Source organism: Lactuca serriola, chromosome 2 (genome assembly GCF_051521515.1).
Source record: "Lactuca serriola cultivar US96UC23 chromosome 2, Lser_US96UC23_V15, whole genome shotgun sequence".
Taxonomy (NCBI): domain Eukaryota; kingdom Viridiplantae; phylum Streptophyta; class Magnoliopsida; order Asterales; family Asteraceae; genus Lactuca; species Lactuca serriola.
Genome location: NC_136409.1, coordinates 169,580,737 through 169,597,548, shown reverse-complemented (window position 1 = coordinate 169,597,548; position 16,812 = coordinate 169,580,737). Strand labels below are relative to the sequence as shown.

Sequence of the window (16,812 nt, the reverse complement as noted above, 5' to 3'; positions counted from 1 at the left end):
TTATTATTTAAAATAATGTTTAGTATTAAACCCATCCGCATAAAGTATATCGATTGGTGGAATAAATTTGAAAAATGACCAGTAATGGCGTGAAGAATGGCTCCACTCGTAATTGTATCCTCTTTCCAGGGCATTAAAGCAAATTCACATTTTCCCGCCCACTCCTCGATTACACAAGCCTATTAAACACTACCAAACACCCCCCTTTTTCTTCCATTGAAAACCTTTCCTGCCACTCTCCATTGTCATCGGACTTCTCCACCGCTCCTCTTCACGCTTCCTGCAGAGATCCAAGTAAGTTTCACCCTCGGATTTGAAATAATTTTGCTGTTTTATGTGGATGATGCTTTAATTTCCCCATATATGTTGATATATGTTATCGCCATATGCTTGCGATTCAGTTCACCTTTCCGGTTTGCAGTTTTTGCTTTGAAACTTTTCAGACATTTTGTTCGCGTTTTAAGTTCTAATTTCCTTGTATACATTTTGTGTTGAAAATTTGATTTTGTTTGACTTTATTTTCTAGGGTTTTGACTGCGAGATGGTGCCTAAAAACGAAGTCATGGAAGAACCAGTAGCAGATTCTCCGACTTCGGTGCTTGAAGACGAGGTGTGTTATCATATTTTTATACATTTCCCCCTTTTTCGTTTACTCCGTGCTTTACTTTGTATATGCTTAAAATCAGTTTTTTGTGCGTGCGTGTGGCTTTATTGTTTATATTTACCTTCTCTAGTTTGTCGAACCTCATTTTAGCTATAAGATCTTTGAATCTACTGTGATCCTATATGCTTTACGCCGCCATGTCTACAGATTTTGTTTATCCTTTTTTCCTGGAGGTTTCTGCCTGGATATTTTGTTTAAAAAGTTAAAGCTCTTGGTTACCTTCTTAACTGTTACTCCCGACTTATTTTGAAGGATGTCTGCAAGGATAAATCTGCTGTGAAGATGGAAGATGTACTATTAGGTGAGGCAAAAAATGGGGACGCAACTCTCATCTCAGCTGTAATGGCAGAAGAGGAAGTAAAACTTGAACAACAAAGGAATCAGGAAGAAGAAAGTGTGGCAAAGGAACCTCCTACCTTGAATGACACACAGTTTACTAAACTGGATGAGCTTCTTACTCAAACTCAGCTTTACTCTGAATTTTTACTGGAAAAAATGGACGATATAACTAAAGTATGCTCCCATGCCCTCTATTATCTTCGATCTTCTGCTCATAATATGACATTTGCTCACATTTTCTGAGTTGCAATTGCAGAATGGGGTGGCTGAAGATGTTCAAGAAGTAAAAGGGGCGAAGAAGAAAGGCCGTGGTGCTAAAAGAAAATCTGCTTCAAATTACAACACAGTAATGTCTTTTATCTTGTTTTTTTCTCTACAGTTTCTCTGTTTTTACCCAAGTCATAACAATATTACTTCATGTTTTTCAGAGGAAGGCCAAAACAGCTGTAGCAGCCATGCTTACACGATCTAATGAAGGTACCCCTTTTGATGACACCAATATTAGTAAAGAAGAGAGAGCTGCAATAGAGCAGGCTGAGCTTGTTCCTTTGTTGACTGGTGGAAAGTTGAAACCTTATCAAGTCAAAGGTGTGAAATGGATGATCTCATTGTGGCAAAATGGTCTTAATGGTATTCTTGCTGACCAAATGGGACTTGGGAAAACAATACAAACTATTGGTTTTCTTGCACATTTAAAAGGGAATGGCTTAGATGGGCCCTACTTGGTTATTGCCCCTTTGTCTACTTTGTCAAATTGGGCAAATGAGATTGCAAGGTATTATTTTTCCTGTTCTACAAAGTTTATATTTTTATTGGTTTCTTTCAAGTTTGAGTGTTCAAATTTCAACTCTATCTTTTCTTGTTTGTGAAGGTTTGTCCCATCTATGAATGCAATCATCTACCATGGAGATAGATCTGCAAGAGAGGAATTAAGGAGAAAACACATGCCAAAATCAATAGGCCCAAAGTTTCCAATTGTAATTACTTCATATGAAGTAGCAATGAATGATGCTAAAAAGCACTTGAGGCATTACAATTGGAAATACCTTGTGGTTGATGAGGTGCTTCTAGTTACCTTATTCTTATCTATTCTGTTATGCCTATCATTGTTTTATTTCCTTCAACTAAATTGTTAAATTTCATAACATACAGGGTCACAGATTGAAGAATTTTCAATGCAAATTATTAAGAGAGTTAAAATGGTTACGTGTTGAAAACAAGCTTTTGTTGACTGGAACACCTCTTCAGAACAATCTTGCAGAACTTTGGTCTTTGCTCAACTTCATTTTGCCTGATATATTCTCATCCCATGCGGAATTTGAGTCATGGTAACTTTTATTTTATAAAAAAAAATTATAATATTAACTTTATACAACTATATAAATCTTCATTTCTTCTTAATAATATGATGTAAACATAGGTTTGATCTATCTGGAAAGTCAAACACCGAGGAAGGAGAAGAAGGGAGAAAATCAAAAGTATGTAAAAAATTATTTATATACTTTATTCCCTACCCTTGTTTCTTACTCTTTTTTATTGAATATTTGTTTATAATTTCAGGTTGTAGCAAAGTTGCATGCTATTTTGCGTCCTTTTCTGCTGAGAAGAATGAAAGAAGATGTTGAACAAATGCTTCCTCGCAAAAAAGAGATAATTTTGTATGCTACTCTTACTGAGCATCAAAAGAATTTCCAAGATCTTTTGGTCAACAAGTCTCTTGAAGCTTATCTGAGAGAGAAAGTCGACACTGGTATTGCAATTGCAGATGTTTTTTTGTTAAATTCGAAATAATAAAAATTATAGTATTTATAATGGTTTTATTTAAAAAAAATAAAATTACAGGTCGTGGCTCTAAAGGACAGCTAAATAATCTGATGATTCAACTCAGGAAAAATTGCAACCATCCTGATCTGTTGGAGGGAGCCTTTGAGGGTTCATGTATGTTTGAATTTATTGAATTAAATAACTAGTATATTGAATATTTTAAATAAATATTGATTATTTTTGTTTGGATAGGTTTTTATCCACCTGTAGAACAAATAGTTGGACAATGTGGGAAATTTCAGTTGCTTGAAAAATTGCTGCAAAAGCTGTTGGCTCGCAAACACAAAGTATTAAATTAAATTAAATTAAATTAGTGTTTGTTCTTTTTGGTGTTGAGTATTATTATTTGTAAATTGTAACTAATGGTATGTTTGATTTTTGTGAACAACAGGTTTTAATTTTCTCTCAGTGGACTAAGATATTGGATATAATGCATTACTACTTCAGTGAAAAGGGTATCGAAGTTTGTAGAATTGATGGGAATGTGAAGTTAGATGAGAGAAGACAACAAGTAAGTTTAGTTTAAGTAAAATTATTGGTTATAAGCTTTGATGATTGTATTCTAATTTTTTTTTTATAAAAAAACTACAGATTCAGGAGTTCAATGATGTGGATAGTGATCTTAGAATATTCCTTCTGAGCACAAGGGCTGGTGGGCTAGGAATCAATCTGACTGCAGCTGATACCTGCATTTTATATGATAGTGACTGGGTACATCCATCATCCAACATATTAAATCTTTTTTCTTTTTATATTTTAATTTAATAAACATAATTGGATCTGGTTCAGAATCCTCAAATGGATCTTCAAGCAATGGACAGATGTCATAGAATTGGGCAAACAAAGCCTGTTCATGTCTACAGGCTTGCAACTGCACAATCTGTTGAGGTATTTATTTGATTTCGTGTATTCTGTTTTTTTTTTCTTAAAATGTTATATAATTAAGTAAACATTTGGTTGATATGATAATTGTAGGGTCGGATTTTGAAAAGAGCTTTCAGTAAGCTAAGGCTGGAGCATGTGGTGATTGGAAAAGGTCAGTTTCAACAGGAGAAGACAAACACAGAAGTTTTGAAGGTAGGTTGTTATATACATTTACTAAATAAATCATTTTAATTGATAATGAAAATATGATATAATGGTATAATGGTATAGGAGGAGGACATGCTGGCGCTTTTGAGAGATGATGATGATCCAGAAGACAAAAGGATACAAACAGATATAAGCGAGGAGGATCTTGAAAGGGTGTTGGATAGGAGTGATCTGCTTGCAAAAGCAGGATCAGATGAGAAGCCAGAGTACATGGCAAGTGCACTGCCACTTAAAGGCCCTGGTTGGGAGGTGGTCATTCCCACAGCCACTGGTGGGATGCTTTCCACTGTCAACAACTAACTCAACCATGTTTACCATTTTGCCCTTTTGGAACAAACACTCACAGTTGCCTCTTTTTTGTTTTTTTTTTTGGAATGATGGTGTAGTCGGTGTTTGGTTAGGATTTTGTGTGGGTCTAGAAAATGGAATTATGACCCTTTTCTTTTAAATGTGAGTAGGTTCATGTGATGTAATATTGGTAAGACTTAAGAGAGAATGGGCAGTAGTAGTAACAAAATGTTAAACATGTTTTGCATTTTGCATTTTGCATTCCTATTTCCTCTCCCTATAATGTGTGATGCAAACGAGAGGGTAGTATTGTCTTTTTTACACCTCTTATTTCCTTTATGTTCTTATTCAATCAAAGTATTGAACATTATCACATGCTCTTGTGAGTTGTTTTTTAACATTTTGTTATTAGAAGTTAGGCTATCGGTATAGGGTGAATAAGTAAACAATTTCAAATTATATTGTATTCATTCAAATGATAGATTTCCAAAAAATTAACACATTGTGATTGGTCCTTCTCCAGATTTGCAAATTGTTTACTTTTAATTGAAGAAAAATATTAGGCTAAAAGCAAAGAGATGATATGAAAGAAAAAGAAAAGAAGATATTATTTTGATTTATTGTTTTTCTTTCATGAGTTACAAGTAATACAATGTTTGTCGGCAATTACAGGTTACAACCAACCATATCCATACGGGGTAAATCCATTCTTTGTATTTTCAATAAACATGAATAATCAAGATTTAGCAAAAATTATAAATCCCCACTTTGAGTGAATTATAAATCATACTCGTGGAACAACAAACTTCCGGCTTCTTGGAAATGTTGTTTCAAAATCCACCATAGTTAATGTCTCTGGTATCGACATGCCTCCTGAGATCACAATCTCTGTGTTTATAGTAGAAAAAATCAGATTAATGCTACAAATACAAATAATTACTTTTATGGCTGGATATGTATAAAAAGTTAATTATATGTTAAAAACATGTAATTTTAAGGTGATAATAAATACCTATGCCTTCTCTGACAGAGATGTCTGGCTTCATAACATCTTTTGAATTGACAAGCACCATATCTCCAAGATAAAGGTGGTTTGTTGGCACATAAACGCAACATAACTCTTCAGACCCTTCATTCTTACGTATCATAACAGTTGATGTTATGAACCCAATTGCGTATTCTCCATCATGTGGATGCCTTATGATCGCAACTTCTTTAAATGCTTGTGAGCCTTCTTCACCTAAACAAATTTAAACACCTACTATTACAATTTATATATTTATTAGAAATACATTATACATTGAGTTAATTAATTAATTAACTACCTGGTGAAATTGCTGAACTAATTTGTTTAGAAGCAGCATAAATGTAGCTCATGACAGGCAGCTTCTTTATGATAAACTCCCCTAAGCTCAGTAGAGACGACCCCAACCATGATGACATGAACACACCAACCAAAAATATGAAACCAATTGACGTCACAAATCCAAAACCTGAATGATCACAACAAGAACTTATTATATTAGTAAAAAAAATGTTATGATGATCTAATTAAGTATGTTGATGCATTCGATGAAATTAATGCCTCTATAGCTAGCTAGCTCTAACCAAATGTATTGATTCCAAGAACATAATAGATTGGGGAGAAGATTCCATCCACGAATTGAATGAACCACCAAGTCACATAAAATGTGATGGCTATGGGAAATAAAATCACACTGCAAAAATAAGAAGACTTTTGAGAATAATTAATTGAATAAGATATGAAAACGATGAAATTAATAATGAGAGCAAGCAAACCATCCAGTCATGAACTTTTTTGAAGCCCAACTGCGAATTACTTTCACTATTGCCTGCATATACACATACAAAACAACAAATATCACTAATAATTCTGCGGATTTACTCGTTAAATCATTAATTAGTGCGTGTATGTGTATGTTTAGTAGAATCCTCATCAACAATCGGTGTTAAACATGGTAAGATCGAATTGAAGTTCAATAGACTTCACTTCTTCTCCTTTTTCTAGTTAATCGAATCTGTATCAATTCTGTTTCTGCTGTATATGATATTTAAACCTAGAAAGATTTTGAATGTGTTATTACAAAGAACAACAATGCAATTTAGTCAAATAAGACGTACACATTCGGTATCAATTGTGGCGAACAATCAATCGTATCAACCACATTAATTAGAAATCAATATCAAAACCTAGCTGGATATATGTATATATTTTAATCGGATCATCAAACATGCATGAATTAATAAACAAATTATGGTTTAATATATCATTTCAAATATTGAGGATACACAAGAGAAACAAACCACAGGAAGAGACACGCACAAATTTGCAGACCTCCTTGCCGGAATGGTGTGGGGAAGAGGAGGAAGCCCCCGGTGCAGGGGATTCCGCCGGCGATGAGGAGTGGGAATCACCATCAATCGTCTCGGATCTTCTTAATGTGCTAATTGGTATAAGACGTTCTAGATCTCTATCTCTATCTCTATCTTTCTCTCTCGTCCCCATTTTTCTCTCCGTTTCTTCATGCGAATAGCTGCCAACGTCGACTCTGCAAGTAATAACCAACTCACGTACGTTCGTTCATACAATCTTTCGTTTGTGCTATCGTTAATTACATAAATCATCCCTTAACTATTGCTTCATATGCAAAAAGGAGACCATACTTCCCTCTTCATATTTGTTAACTTCTTTTCAAAAATATAACGAAGCATCTCTAATCTCTATCTCTAATATATATTAAAATAAAATCTTACGACATCATTTTAAACAATCAGGACCTTTAATTGTATTTTCTTTATAGCTTTTCCACCCTTAGATCAAATTACTGACATCATCTTGACCAAATAACAAGTCAAACCCCGTTTCTTTTGACAAATACTTACACGTCTTCATAGTTTCCAAACTTGGATTGCATTTGTAACCTAAAATCACAGAAACCTTAACCCAATTCGGCTCCACCATTGCAACATGACACCGACCACACATTCTCAGGAACCAACCCACCACGATCCTTCTCAGGCAACATGACTCCTTCATCAACTTTTTATTGCTCGATTGGACAATCATTATTAATATTGCCTTCTGATCTTACATGTAACACCTTTGGAAAACCCTAGCTGGATACATCGTTGTTGAGGATCTGTAATAATGTCATTTTTTAAGATTTTAATTTGTAATAATGTCATTTTTTTATCTTTCATCTTCTTATTTTCGTTTATCACGATTAAAAAATTTAACCAATCCAAAAACAACCATGTCTAATACCCAAGTATCACGTTTCTATTTGACCCAATATCTCTTTGGAGTGAAGATCAATACAGATTTAACATATTTTAGTCATATAAGATATTTTACTTGTGTCAAACACATTAAGAGTAGAAATTGATGCAACATATTTGTAATGCCCCGTATCATTAAGTATGTTTTTCATATTTAAATCGATCATGCAAACCCTCCACGACCTGGTGGAGGCACCACCATGACGTGACGAGGCAAAAATGGGTTGCGTGTATTCGAGTCACCACAATATGGTGGCGGCTGACATGCAAACCCTATTTTTCCGGGTTTGATCCCTATTTACAGGAATGAGGAGGCTAGGGTTTGCTCATCCTCAGCCTTCATCAGTCCCCTCAAGCCCTAAAGAAACCCTAATCACTTTCCTACATTATTGAGCTAGTTTGGTGTTCCTTGAAGCAAAGAATGATGAAGGAAGAAGAAAGATGTAACACCCGGATTCCCAGGTATGAGATTTTGTTCTTTTATTTTTGGGTTTTGTGGGGGAACTCGGCGAGTTGGCGTCTAGACTCGCCGAGTATGGTCGCGGATTTGTGCGCGAGTTCACAGCTGGACTCGGCGAGTTCATGAGTGGACTCGGCGAGTCCACGCTGTTTAATGAAATCCTAATTTCCAGGGTTTGAGACCTATCAAAGGGCCTTATGGCCGTCATTTGCGGCCACCAACCCCAGAGAGAAACCCTAAAGAGATCTAGAGCGTTTGTGAGGAAGGTGAGGCCAATCTTGATATTTGGGGGGGTGTTTTTGCAAGAAGGAAGTGTTTAAGGCAAGAGGAGGCTGAAGGAGGTGCAATTTTTGGTGGTTTTGAGCTCATAGAGATTTCATTGAGGTATTATTCTCGGACCTTCTTCAGTTTTGGTGTTGATTCTTAGTGTTAGGGTTTTCCTAACCCTTTTAGAGATTGATTAAGTGGTGTATTTGGTCCCTCCTCGAGTTTGTGTTCTGGATCTGGACCTAAAGAGGTCCAGAGACCTTAACCCTTGGAGCTTTATGAGTCATTTTGGAAGTCATGAGCTTGGAATGTCATTTTTGGGGCTAAATCACCATTTTGGACCATTTCTATGCTATATGTGTGTCAAGGTCCGAAGTTTACGTGATTATCATGCTTGGGGAGGCCAGATCTATGATTGTATGGAACAGATCTGACCTCAGAACTTGTTTTGAGTTTGTGCATGGCATGAACTCGCCGAGTCCCAAGAACAGACTCGGCGAGTAGTATGAAGGTTTCCCGTTAATCACTCAGTGAGTGGACTTGCCGAGTTGGGGGAATGACTCGGTGAGTCAGGGGTCTGAGTTCAAGTTGGAACTCGCCGAGTTGTTCTTGAGACTCGGCGAGTTGAGTCGAGGTGGCCCTGCGATTCATGCTAGGTGGAACTCGTTGAGTCAAGGGAAGTACTTGACGTGCCAAGAGAGAATCTAAGAGAGTCAGTGGACACGTGTAGACTCGCCGAGTCGCCCTTGTGCACTCGCCGAGTCGAGTCAAGTTTGACCGTTGAGCTTGTTGACATTTAGGGTTGAGTACAGTTGTATTTATGAGAGTATTACTTTATGTGATTAGGCGGAGGCTAGATCATACTTCTTCCGAGTCAGATATTTTCCGAGACATCGAGGTGAGTCTTCTCATTATACGTTACCTAGAGTGGTACTATGTGATGACCAGAGGGTCTTATGTGTTATGTATGAGATTATGTGCTATGTAATATTTGTATGTTGTATGATGATATAGACCGGACCGGAGGGTCCAACGAGCTATGACCGGACCTAAGGGTCCAACGAGCTACGGGACTGGAGGGTCCCGCTGAGACACTTTGACCAGAGGGTTGTATTATAGCCTCGAGTGGCGCATGTGCTATATGTGGTATTTTGGGGAACTCACTAAGCATTTATGCTTACAGGTGTTGTGTTATGTGTTTCAGGTACTAGTGATGAGCGTGGGAAGGCGCCGGCATGATTCGTACACACACGCATTGGAGTTTTTGTAGAGATTCTGGGGAAAAGTTTTGTGATAATAACATTTGATACAATGTGTTTGACATTATTTTTGAAGGAATGAATGTTTTAAAAATGAAAAATTATTTTGAAAATTCACGTTGTTACAAAAGAAGCAAAGATCAAGCAAGCAAGTCTCCATTCTTCACCTTAGCACTCTTCTGGGCCTTTGTAAGTGTTCAAGACTCGATTTTTATCATGCTAGGTTGCTAGATCTTGAGTTTTTTTCCCATTAACTTCTTTTTCTTGTTTGTTGTGATGATGGGATCTCATAAAGTTTGCAACTTTATGAATCTTTGGGACATTTGGTGTATTTTGTGCCATGGATATGGAGTTTGGTTGGGTTTTTGATCCATGCATGAGATTAGGCCATAAAACCCTCATTTTGACCTAATATGGGTTCAAGACATGCATTGGACATGCATGTCTATAAAGCACCTGTAACATCCTCAAAATACGACCCAAACTTTTTTGTTTTAATAATAATAAAAATCATATACTGATCGTCATATCATAAAAACCATACGTCAAATATCTCAACTCATAATAAAATGTCGTGAAACAACTGTATCAAATCAAACTATGAATCAAAACAAACTCCCAGGATAAACACTGAAGCTGTGGTATGTGCGAAGCCATCATCCCGAGCTCTTCCCTTTACTTGCGGAAGTACCTGAAACCAAAACTGAAACTGTAAGCATAAAGCTTAGTGAGCTCCCCCAAACTACCACATACCATACAATAACATATAAACACGTACTGGGCCTTGCCCTCTGCATCAGACCGAAGTCCGGAAACTGCATCAGACCGTAGTCCGGAACTGACTGGGACCTTGTCCCCTGCATCGGACCGGTGTCCGGAACCAGCTGCATCAGACCGAAGTCCGGAACTGAGTGCATCGGACCGAAGTCCGGAACTAACTGATCATAGCATAGCATAAAACACATATCAACTAGCATAACACACATCATCATAAACACATATACTGCAGACTGCATCAGGTCGTAGCCCAGAATACATAACACATAAATCCTGCCTGAGCCATGAAGGCGTCAAACACACTATCTGCTACGTCGGACCGAATTCCGGAAACTACTGCTAGCTAATTGGGCCGGCATTGTGGCCGTAGACCCGTTCCTACTGGAAGGAAACTCACCTCGTAGTCTAGCTACTGAAAGAACTGCTTTGGAATCTGTCTGCTGTGGCTCCGGTTTCACCCCGGCTACAATTTCCATAAGTACCCTCAATAAAATACTGATAATCATACTGAGGGTAAAATGACTATTTTACCCCTGGGCAAAGTCAACCTGTTGGTCAAAGTCAACATTTAGTTGACCTGACTCGTCGAGTTGGGTCACCAACTCGTCGAGTCCTTACTCTCACTTTCTTGCTTCTGCTCGCTACTACTCGTCGAGTTTGGCATAGACTCGATGAGCTCCTCTTCGATACTAACACTCAGTCAATCTGCATCCGACTCGCCGAGTTGTATGAACAACTCGTCGAGTCCTCCTTCAACACATGAACACTCTGACTGTGACTCGCCGAGTTGTATGAACAACTCGTCGAGTCTGTTCTTGAGGCATGAAGATTGCCTTGGACTCGCCGAGTCAGGGCATTGACTCGCCGAGTCCCTTCATGAATGAGTCCGACCTCCTACTTACTGAGTCCACCTAAAGATCACTGTTTCCACTCGGCATGACACATAAAAGGGAAGAAATCGGGGACTCGCGGCTCGACTCGCCGAGTCTGAAGAACAACTCGTCAAGTCGGTTGCATGCAACACTACTCCGTTGATTCTGCTCAAAACCGGTGCATGCAACTTACAGATCTGGGTTCCTAAATCTTGATTAGCACGTAAAGTTTCCAACTTTACGTGTAGATATGCATCAATACGGGTTTAAAGGCTCAAAATGCACTAAAAGGTTAGATCTAGGGTGTTCATGCGAAAAAGGTTCCATAAAGGCAGAAGATCTGAGCTTCTAAAGCTCAAACATAGATATATCTGAAGGCTACTAGGCAACAAATGCTTTCAATGTTACTACCAAGCCAAAAATGATAAAAACAAGCCAAACGAGAGATCTAATCGAGGAATGACAAAGGTTTGAGCTTGATACCTCAAAGAAGACTGTGATACCCCCACAAACTCGGATCTAACTGCTTCTCCCTTGATTCCTCCTCTTCTCTCCTCTTCCTCTATTCCACAAATGGACCACAACTTCACCAAGTGAGAAAAACACACCAAAATGATAAGGGTGGCTAGGGTTTTCGTGTGAGGCTCTTCTGTGGGTGAGGGAGGCTACTGAATGCCCAAAAGGTCGTTAAAATAGGATACAAACCCAGGGATTTAGGGTTTCATTCAGACCGATGGACTCGCCGAGTCTAGGATGGACTCGTCGAGTCGTCAACTTAAACGTGCTCGAAATCCCGTCTCTACTCGACGAGTCGGGCTACTGACTCGTCGAGTTCCTCTTGAAACTTGAATAAATAATAATATTAAATAACATACCAGAAACAGGGCGTTATAGCACCAACTTTTAAGTTAGTTTTGCTGCTAGAATCACTTATGGAAAGGATGAACTTTGGATTTTGTGGAATAAGTGCTTATTGATTAAGTTCTTGCCTTATTAAGCCTTTTGGGACATGGAGATTGGGTTTTGGAGCTTTTGGGTGGTCCTAATTGATAAATTTAGAAAATTTAAAGTTAGAAACTTAATCCTTCTAGATCACATTTTGGACCAGATCTGAGCTTTGGGGCTCTTGGAATTGGAGAAAACAACTTAATGCCTTAAACTGTTGGAAACCTCGACAACCACAACGTGGTCCTAGGTCACTACAACGTGGTGGCGGGGATTTTCCCCACTGTTTGGTAGTCAGCAAATCACGACTTGGCCAAGGAAGACCACATCGTAGCGGATAACTGGAGTCAACATTGACTGTTGACTTTGACCGTTGACCTTGATGGTTGACTTTGATTTGTGGATTTTGTTTAGCCATTAATGTCCTGATAGGTAAATTAAGGATTTGCCTCGTGTAGTTATCTAGGTGATGCCTAGCACCTATTGTGGGATTTTAAGGACGTGTTGGATTTTGAGCTTCTTTGCAAGGTGAGTTTGCTCACTATGATGTAGGATACTAGGGATTGTATATGTTTGTACTCTTTATGACTCCTGTTGTATGTGTTGTATGTTTGTGTGACTGTTTGCTATATATATGTGGGGGTGAAATAGACCCGGGGGTGACATAGACCCGGTATAGCCTTGTGTTGATATATGAGTTGAAATAGACACGAGGATGAAATACACTTAGGGGTGAAATAGACCCGGTACAACCTTGTGCTGACATTTGAGTTGAAATAGATTCAGGGGTGAAATAGACCCAACACATCCTTGAGCTGGCGTATATGTATGGTATGTGGTATTTTGGGGAACTCACTAAGATTTGTGCTTACGATTTTCAGTTTATGTTTCAGGTGCTTCCGGTTCGAATGGAAAGAGCTCGGGATGATCGCATTGCACACACCATGATTTTCCGCTTATTTGACTCTGATGTACTCTTGGAATGTTTATTGATATACTCTGAATACTTTATAGTTTTGACAAACATGTTTGGATGATGGTCTATTTATATAAAAAAAAATGGTTATGAGTTTTGGGACTTTATAATATTCATAATTATGAAGTTCCGTGCACAAATACATGGGTACGATATAACTAAAAATAATAATAATCCATGGTTGTATGTTTTATAATTGTTTAATTATAGTTTTTTGGGGATTACTCCATTATATTTAGAAATTTTAAATAAATTTGTGGATTTTGAATGTGAAAAGAGGTTTGTTGATGTTTCTTTAAAGGCGTGCATCTAAATCTATTGGCATATACAAAAATGGTAACCAAAAACCACTTACATCATTTGATTGTTTCCATAGGGATACCCTGATGTCTTATAAGCTTATAAAAAGTAAAAATGGTACATGAAATTTTTTCAAAGCATTATATATTTCACATGATTTAGAATTTTAAAATTAGTTGTTTTGACTATATATTCTTGAATTAATAACATGCGTATATTGCATGAAGGGGTTTCTTCAAACTTGAGCTCGAAAATGGAAGACAAATACATAAGTTTATTCACTAAATGAATCAACCCTCAGTTGTAATGAACAAGATTCTTCTCAAAATGACACTGTCATTCATGTAATTTCTGTATTTCAACCGGAATTTTGGAAAAGTTATCAATTTTTATGTTTTTCATTTCATGTTTTTGGGTAAAATGACCAAAATGACAAATTTTACGTTTACCAGTAAAAATGAGAGTTTTCAAAGTAGTATGCTATTTTGATATATTTTTGAAGTTAGACATGCATCACTTGTATACAATATGTGACTTGTTACTTTGTATATGGATCTTGTGTGATGAACACATTGTCGTAGCTATGAAAGTCGACTTGCACGTTTGGCTAACATGCCTTCTTTACGAGGGTATTGTTTGGCAAAAATGCCTTCTTTACTTGGACAAATCTCATAATGACTGTGTGAGACATTTCTCTCTTAAGGACATGTAAGGATTAGACTTGAGATGACTTAGGATGTGATAGAAATATATTGCATTGCATTTATATATATACACTATGACTTAAATGATATTTATTTTTAAACACTTTAAATGGTTAAAAGGTGATGAAAGATTAATAATTTATGATAAGACTCAAATGAATATTGATAATATTTATGATTAGGGTCTTAATACTAAGAAAGGAAAACTATAAAAAAAAATCCTTACATATTGGCCTCATAATCAATTAAGTTATTATATATATATATATATATATATATATATATATATATATATATATATATATATTTTGTATTCAATTAAATCCTAAAAACCGGTAATCGTATTCAATTTAACCATTTTATTCGGTCAATAGGTTATCCAACTTTAAAAAATTAGACTTTTAGCCCAAATTTTAAATTTTATTACAAATTTGGTCAAAAATTTTCCCTTTAGACATAAATTTCAGAATTTTGTTATGAATTCATCTTAACTTTAGGGTTTTTTATACAATTTTTTCTCAAAAAAAAAAAAATCGAATATATTTTTTTTTTCTTTAAAAAAAATCATATTTATACAAAAAAACATATTTCCACATAAAAAATCTTATATTTTCTATATATATATTTTTTAAAATTTTTGTATATAAAATACCAATTTTTAAAAATAGGTATTTATTAAGTACATAAATATATACAAATTCGTTTTTATAAAAGATATATACCAACACATATTTTACTAAAATATCTATATAAACTCCTATTTAACAAAAAAATCTATACAAACAACTATTTTATTATAAATATAACGTTGTGTGGGTTGCAAAAAAAAGTTGTATGACAATAAATTTTTTTTTTTTTAATTTGAAGAAACACATTTTTATCAGTGATCAAAATTCATTTTGAATTTTGAATACGAGTTATTATTTTATGGCATTAATTTTTATTTTTAATATATAACTATTATTTAAGGTATACATTTAAAAGGATAATTTAGTTGTTGATAATTTACTTCTCAAATGATGTTGTTTTTATCAAAACAAGTTTGTAGTGAGTATATATATATATATATATATATATATATATATATATATATATATATATATATATATATATATTATAAAAACATATTTGAATATATTTTTATAAAATATGTGTTTGTATACATTTTATATATAAACGTGTTCGAATATGAATGCGTTTATTATAAAATAGGTGTTTATAAAAATTATATAAATATGTTTTTACAAAAGAAATGTATGCAAAAACTTATTTAGGTGCATATAAATATGTTTTTATAAAACATATTTATAATAACATAAATGTTTGTATATATATTTTATTGTAATTAATAAATACCTATTTTAATAAATAGGTACTTTGTATACATAAAAGTTTTTAAAAAAAAGGTTTTTATATAGAAAATATATGATTTTTTATGTGAAAATATGTTTTTTTTTTGTATAAATATGATTTTATAAAGAAAAAATATATTCATAATTTTGTTTTGAGAAACAATGTTGTAAAAAAACTAAAGTTGGGATAAATTATAACAACCCCAAATACATGGTCATTTTAAAAATTTTATTTATGCTTATTTGAAAATCAGATATTCATTTTAAAGAATAATATTACGGAATTTGTTCCTAGTAAACATTAAAAATATATTATCAAAATATTTCTGAAGAAATGTATTTTGTTTATATTAAAACTTTGGGATGTCACATAAGCATAAAAAGATCTTACATTGATTTACACTAGTGATTTACATCTCCTTTAATCTCTCAGTATATTGTAGCTTCGTATCGACGCTTGTGATATAAATAAACTGAGTGAGTCAGGTTGAGAAACATGGTGAGTACATAGGGTTTTCAACCCACAATAATATAATTATTATGTTTAATCATCAAACAATTACCCCAACATCCCATCCCCATTATCTTTATTTATCCTCAAACATTTTCCCTAAGAATCATCTAATCCTCAATATTTATTATTGAGGACTGTCTTAAGGAATAGGCATGAAGTCCATTGCTGTCAGGGTTCATCCAACATGCACTAAGTCCATAGCGGCCGCTGTTATCTGTTAGGCACTAAGTACACAGCTGCCAATACCCATTTATAGGGCACTAAATCCATAGTTGCCAACGTTCTTTTGTAAAGACACTAAGTCCATAGCTGTCAATATTCATTTGTACGACACTAAGTCCATAACTGTCGGAGTTTATCTATTTGGCACTAACTCCATAGTTGCCATAGTTTATCTATCAGACACTAAGTCCATAGTTGTCAATGTTCATCTATATTATCTTTCATCTCTCATCATTCATCTACCCATATTTACCCAATATTTTTATAAGTATAAAATACATATATAGTTTAAATCAAATAAAACATGTATATTTTGTTCATCCAACATAGATATCAAGAACACATATAATATGCACACATATCACGAAATTTATATTAAATACTCCATATCTATGTGTAAGATGAAAGTAACTATGCACTTACTTGTTAAAGTGATGACTCGAAATTCGGAGAGTGCTTCGCTTCTAACAATCGTTTCCTTTGACGAAACAAAGTATTATTACCACTGGATTTTTAGTCTAATATTTATAGCGACTATTTACGAGCGATATTGTTTTATAAGTGTTAAACAATACTTTTCAACCACTATGTACAAACACGGGCCATACATGAAACACTAGAGGGCAGGACTATTTTGGCATTATAGCACTTCTGAAA

At 35.2% G+C, this 16,812-nt stretch overlaps 2 protein-coding genes across 2 annotated transcripts; one reads left to right on the top strand and one right to left on the bottom strand.

Annotated features, from left to right (window-relative positions):
* Window positions 1-139: 139 nt before the first annotated feature.
* Window positions 140-4,454, top strand: CHR1 (chromatin remodeling 1). Its single transcript, XM_079025313.1, has 16 exons — window positions 140-294; window positions 527-610; window positions 917-1,177; window positions 1,260-1,349; window positions 1,432-1,778; window positions 1,875-2,064; window positions 2,156-2,331; window positions 2,424-2,481; window positions 2,564-2,753; window positions 2,846-2,941; window positions 3,020-3,114; window positions 3,219-3,338; window positions 3,419-3,538; window positions 3,617-3,715; window positions 3,803-3,904; window positions 3,983-4,454. The coding sequence occupies exons 2-16, from the start codon at window positions 542-544 to the stop codon at window positions 4,217-4,219; spliced, it is 2,250 nt and encodes a 749-aa protein (XP_078881439.1). The 5' UTR covers window positions 140-294; window positions 527-541; the 3' UTR covers window positions 4,220-4,454.
* A 396-nt stretch (window positions 4,455-4,850) lies between these two features.
* On the bottom strand, window positions 4,851-6,760 carry LOC145090582 (protein LIKE COV 1-like). The gene is made up of 6 exons (XM_079028728.1): window positions 6,552-6,760; window positions 6,008-6,060; window positions 5,816-5,925; window positions 5,533-5,700; window positions 5,220-5,447; window positions 4,851-5,095 (listed from the first exon to the last, which is right to left on the bottom strand). The coding sequence occupies exons 1-6, from the start codon at window positions 6,732-6,734 to the stop codon at window positions 4,992-4,994; spliced, it is 846 nt and encodes a 281-aa protein (XP_078884854.1). The 5' UTR covers window positions 6,735-6,760; the 3' UTR covers window positions 4,851-4,991.
* Between the last annotated feature and the right edge of the window lie 10,052 nt (window positions 6,761-16,812).

Excerpts from the sequence above, each read along its gene's own strand:
- LOC145090582 (XM_079028728.1), bottom strand. The coding sequence starts at position 6,734 with ATGGGGACGAGAGAGAAAGATAGAGATAGAGATAGAGATCTAGAACGT. Across the intron at positions 5,926-6,007 it reads AAAAAGTTCATGACTGGATG|TGTGATTTTATTTCCCATAG; the intron begins GTTTGCTTGCTC and ends TTATTTTTGCAG. Across the intron at positions 5,096-5,219 it reads CTCTGTCAGAGAAGGCATAG|AGATTGTGATCTCAGGAGGC; the intron begins GTATTTATTATC and ends CTATAAACACAG.
- CHR1 (XM_079025313.1), top strand. The coding sequence starts at position 542 with ATGGTGCCTAAAAACGAAGTCATGGAAGAACCAGTAGCAGATTCTCCG. Across the intron at positions 2,482-2,563 it reads AAGAAGGGAGAAAATCAAAA|GTTGTAGCAAAGTTGCATGC; the intron begins GTATGTAAAAAA and ends TTATAATTTCAG. Across the intron at positions 3,905-3,982 it reads CAAACACAGAAGTTTTGAAG|GAGGAGGACATGCTGGCGCT; the intron begins GTAGGTTGTTAT and ends ATAATGGTATAG.